Genomic DNA, 4739 nt, shown 5'->3' with positions numbered 1-4739 from the left:
GCGCCCACTTCCGCACGCGCTTCCAGCGCCCGCACCGCCCGCGCGGCCTCGCGCTGCGCCCGCCGCCGCCGCGCCTCTCCCACAACCGCGTGCTCCTGTCCTCCGTGCCGGCCGCCGTCGGCGACGGCCTCGGCCACCGCACCTGCATCCTTAACTACGAGCTCCACCTCGCCCTCACCCTGCGCCTCACCTACTCGCACCGCGTCTCCCACTACGGCTCGCTCACGCGCCGCGACCCGCTCGCCATCGAGCGCCTGTTCGGCTGGGGGCGCGCCGAGCTGCCGCGCGCCCACCTGCTGCGCCGCGCGTGCGCGGAGGTCGCCTACGTCAACGACTCGTGCCCCGTGCCCGCGCAGAGCGTCGTCTGCAATCGCGTCAGGACCCGCGCGCAGGGAGGCCTGTTCGACCAGACAGTCATCATACCGGACGAGCTCGCAGAATGCTTCCTGCAGAAGCCGCCGCGCGAGGGGAGCTTGGACCAAGTTTGTTTTCCGCTCGTGCAGAGCTTCTTGGCGGCCTACTCAGAGCCGAACACCCTGTTTCAGATGCGGCCCAAGCTCTGCTTCACAGACTACCTGTTCACCAACTTCAGCCAGACGGCGGACTGGTTCGCCGAAAAGTACTGGGCGGGGCGGTTCGTGAGCAAGAAGGAGACGGCGCGGCTGCTGGCTTCACGTCAGCAGCAGTCTGGCAATCTCCAGGGCGCGGAGAACGCGTCAGACGTGATCCGCACGCGCGAGCTCTCGCTAGACGCTCAGCGGGTGCACATCTCGCTGCACGTGCGTCGCGGCGACTTCTTCAATTACACGAACCGTGTGCTGATCCCCGACGCGACGTACGTGGACCTGGCGGCGCGGGTGAAGATCGCGCTGGACGAGATGGTGGGCGGGAACGTGCCCATGACGGTGCACGTGTTCTCGGAGGGGGTGCCGGCGAAGAAAGAGCGGCTCAAGGACAACCACGACGTGGCATCGATGGAGAAAGTGTACGTCGACGAGAGGGGAGGGCGCAGGCCAAAGGGGCACTGGCGCAGGCTGATGAGACAGTGCAGAAGGTTGAGGGCCGTGCATGGCGCAGGGAGAGGGTGGCGACGGCCCGATGTGGAGGTGAAGATGCATGTGGCGACGGATACGATTCAGGCGCTGCATGACATGATAGCGTCGGACTTCTTCATCGGAAGTATTAGTGGGTTGAGTATGCAGGTGGTGAGGAATATCGGGCGCGGGCTTACTTTGTTGCCGGTGCATGACTCGGAGATTCTGGATGACGAGTTTCTGGTGCCGTTTGATTATGCTAGGAACAACATTCCGTCGTTTTTGGATGAGAGGTTGCTATATGAAAAGGTGGGTGAATATGCCAGGAAGAGCAGGTTGGCGTGTGCTATTTGGTGATGTCAGGGAGGTTGGTGGGAGGGATTTTGTGTATGGGTTTATATGGAAAAGACATGTCATAGTTATCTCTTCATTGTCTTCGAGTCTTCACTTGCCCTCTGTAGCAGTGGTAAGTCCTACATAAACGTACGGTAATAGAAAGTGTTGCCGCTGCGTCCTCCCGGCGTGCATCCTACGCCGTGGAGCGTTCCTCTTAGAAAGATACATGTACAGCGTACAACACATGTTGTTACAGTAGACAGGTAGAATTGCTAGTGTCTAGTTTTGGCACAATCGCTGAAGAAGAAGACTTCGGCGGATCGACTGGGGCAGCAGGCTGAGACAGCATGTGCATGACCTTGTTTTTAAGTTTTTCTGTTATTGGACCTGTTATGCTCAAATATGGGCCAAATCGCATGGGATGATGACAAGTGGAGGCAGTTTCCAAAATCGAAACTAGGCGGTGACGTCAGTCGGCTCGTGTGGGACAGGCGTTCAGTCTCGCATCATCTGCTCGCTGTACAGGGGGGTCGCGCAATAGTGCTACTTGGAGTAGTGCCTACCACGCATTAGTGCTATGCAAAACGCTATGGCACGGTTAGCATACGTCCTACACGTGTTCATACACGTGTGGCTTCAGTGCGACGGCGGGAAGCGGAATGACGAAACATTTTATCATGATGAAAACCTAATCCTTTTTGTCTATCAGCGGGCCCCAATGCATAGCTTGCAGAGAGCCACATTGCAAACAACTTTTCAACCATAATGGTACCTCCCACTCAAGAACCACCCTCTCGTCCCAATCCCTCCCCACCTCCTCGCACGCCGCTCACCCTTATTGAAAAAATTGAGGCAGGGCGCCTTCTCAATATCGGATACACACGACTCATACTAAAGGCCTTTAACGATGGTTTCGGATGCTTGTTATGTCTGTAAATGATTGTGTTTTGCGCTTTCTGTATAGTGCCACTCACGCAATAGTGCCATATGTCGAGGTCTGTCATGGGGTAGCACTATAGCGTGGGACCCCTTGTACTGTATTCTACCAGCTCTTGACTGGACGTGTATGTTGCAAAAGGGAACCCAGGATCCAAGTCAACAACTAGCAAATCTCCGATTATCGAAGAGCGTCATCACAAGAGATAAAACGGCCCAACAATCCACTCCGCGTATAATCAGTCAACTCTACGACACCTCCGCCAAAACGATGCACCACAAATATTTGCACCCAAAATGCCCAGAAGAATCCCATACCTCCTGAAAGTAGTACCTTTGCCAAGGAGTTTCAACTCTCCACTTGACCCCCACGGACCGCTTTTACTGCTTCTGGTCATACAGCGCATCCAACGCACCCTGATACTTGGTCTTCAACTGCGGCCGCTTAAGCTTGAAGGAGGGCGTCATGAGGTTGTTATCCACCGTAAAACCTTGTCCCATCTCGTTAAGATCGCTCACCTCAATCACGACGTCGCGAATGGTTTCATACTTCTTAAAGTGGCTCTTCTCCCTGATCTCAGCGAGCTGCTCGAGCAACTCCTTCTTGAAGCCCGGCGCGGCGGCGATGCTCTCCATGGTCGTGAGGCCGCGGTGCTTTCCCCACGCCTCTGCGGCCGGGACGTCGGGCACGACGACGGCGAGTAGCGTCGCGTGCAGCGAGTTGCCGTAGACGAAGATCTGCCCGCAGAGCTTGGCCTTGTTGTACTCCTGCTCCAGCGCCTCGGGCGACACGTACTCGCCCTGCGAGAGCTTGAACAGGTTCTTGGCCCGGTCGATGATCTGCAGCGACCCGTCCTCGAGCCATTGCCCGACGTCGCCCGTACGGAAGAACCCGTCCTCCGTAAACGCTTCCTTGGTCGCCTTCTCGTTCTCGTGGTACCCGTCGAACACTATCGCGCCCTTGACACAAACCTCCCCGCGCGGGTACGGCTTGTCCTGGTTGAGATACCCCATGTCCGGAAGGTCCCGCAGCTTGACCTGCACGCCCGGCAAGGGCCCGCCGCACGTACCAGACTTGGACAGGTCCGGGACGGAACAATTCATCCCTCCCACCGTCTCCGTGAGGCCGTAGCCCTGCACGACGGGGCAATTGAAGCAAATCTTCAAAAAGTCATTCGTCTGCCCGGACATGGGCGCCGAGCCCGTAATCACGAGCCTGGTTTTGGGCAAGATCTTGGCTCTGACCTTTTCAAAGATAAGCCTGTCCCATAGGCCCATCCTACCGACGACGCCCGGGTTCTCCACGGCGCGCAGCTGCCTGGCATAGCCCCAGTGGAAGAGGGTCTTCTTGATAAAGCTCGATTCCTCAACGCCCTGCTCGATCTTCTGCTGAAAGCGGGCAAAGACGCGCGGCACGCCCGCAAACACGGTGGGCTTGAGCACCTCGAGATCGTTAAGCAGCTTTCTAATATCGCCAGAGTAGAAGCCGATCCTGGCGCCCTTTCCGAGCATCAGACCCTCGGCCTGCTGCTCGAAGATATGGCTCAGCGGAAGGTAGCTCAGCATAGAGTCCTCATGCGTAAACGCAGCGTCCCATTTGTCGAAAAAGGCGAAGGCAGACGAAACGCTCGCCAGCACCGCACGATGCGAAAGCCTGACGCCCTTGGGGTCACCCGTCGTCCCCGACGTATACATGAGTACCATCAAGTCGTCCAGGGTAACCTCCGGCGGCTCGTGAACACCTTCCTTCGCCAGGCTCTTCCCCTCATCCAGCACCATGACAATATCCACAACCCCCTCTCCAGTAATGGCCTCCGGCGTAGGCTCGATGTCTCCGTGCCCCAGGACGACGACCCTCGAAACAGTGGGCGTCTTGCCTGTGTCTCTCACGCTCGCGAGCTTGGGATAATTCTCAGCCGAGACGCAAACGACTTTGACTTGGGCGTGGTTGCACACATACTCGACGACGTTCGGGCCGAGGGTATCGTAGATCGGGACGACGACAAAGCCCTGGCTCAGCATGGCGTACTGCATGAGGGTCCACTGCGGGCAGTTGCGGGCGTACATGCCGACGCGGTCGCCCTTCTCCACGCCCATGTCGCGCAGGGCGCGGCCCAGGGCGTCCGTCTTGGCGACGACGTCCGCGTAGGTCCACCACTCGAAGGGGGCGTCCGGGGCGGCGGAGGCGCGCCAACCGAGGCACGGGGCGTTCGGGAAGGCCGCGGCCGAGCGCAGGAGGAGCGCGTACATGGACGGCAGGGCCGGATGGCCGGGGTGCGGCACGGCCGGGTCGAAGCTCGTCGCCCAGCCGCAACCGCGGACGGTCGAGTCCGGCGACAGCGGGGCCGACACATCCGTGCTGAGGAGAGACATGGTGGTTGGCTGCGGGTCGGGGAATGGGGTGGGGGAAGGGGGTTAGGTGGTGGGGGGGAG

General features: G+C 59.0%; 3 protein-coding genes; 1 reads left to right on the top strand and 2 right to left on the bottom strand.

The window, feature by feature from the left end:
* CHC_T00007804001 (hypothetical protein) overlaps positions 1-1391 on the top strand; it is a 1749-nt gene extending 358 nt beyond the window's left edge. The window contains exon 1 of the mRNA XM_005711530.1: positions 1-1391. This exon is cut by the window's left edge and continues 358 nt beyond it. Coding sequence (XP_005711587.1) covers positions 1-1391 — 1391 coding nt within the window.
* A 229-nt stretch (positions 1392-1620) lies between these two features.
* CHC_T00007803001 (hypothetical protein) lies at positions 1621-1788 on the bottom strand. The gene has a single exon (XM_005711529.1). The coding sequence runs from the start codon at positions 1786-1788 to the stop codon at positions 1621-1623; it is 168 nt and encodes a 55-aa protein (XP_005711586.1).
* A 457-nt stretch (positions 1789-2245) lies between these two features.
* On the bottom strand, positions 2246-4679 carry CHC_T00009428001 (long-chain-fatty-acid-CoA ligase). XM_005711528.1 is given in 2 exon segments: positions 2246-2687; positions 2688-4679. 1 exon segment carries the CDS (start codon positions 4677-4679, stop codon positions 2688-2690), a length of 1992 nt encoding a protein of 663 aa, XP_005711585.1. The 3' UTR covers positions 2246-2687.
* Between the last annotated feature and the right edge of the window lie 60 nt (positions 4680-4739).

This window comes from Chondrus crispus, genomic scaffold (assembly GCF_000350225.1).
Source record: "Chondrus crispus Stackhouse genomic scaffold, scaffold_86, whole genome shotgun sequence".
Classification (NCBI taxonomy): domain Eukaryota; phylum Rhodophyta; class Florideophyceae; order Gigartinales; family Gigartinaceae; genus Chondrus; species Chondrus crispus.
Note: the sequence above shows the minus strand (reverse complement) of the source record. Positions and strands in the feature narration are given on the sequence as shown.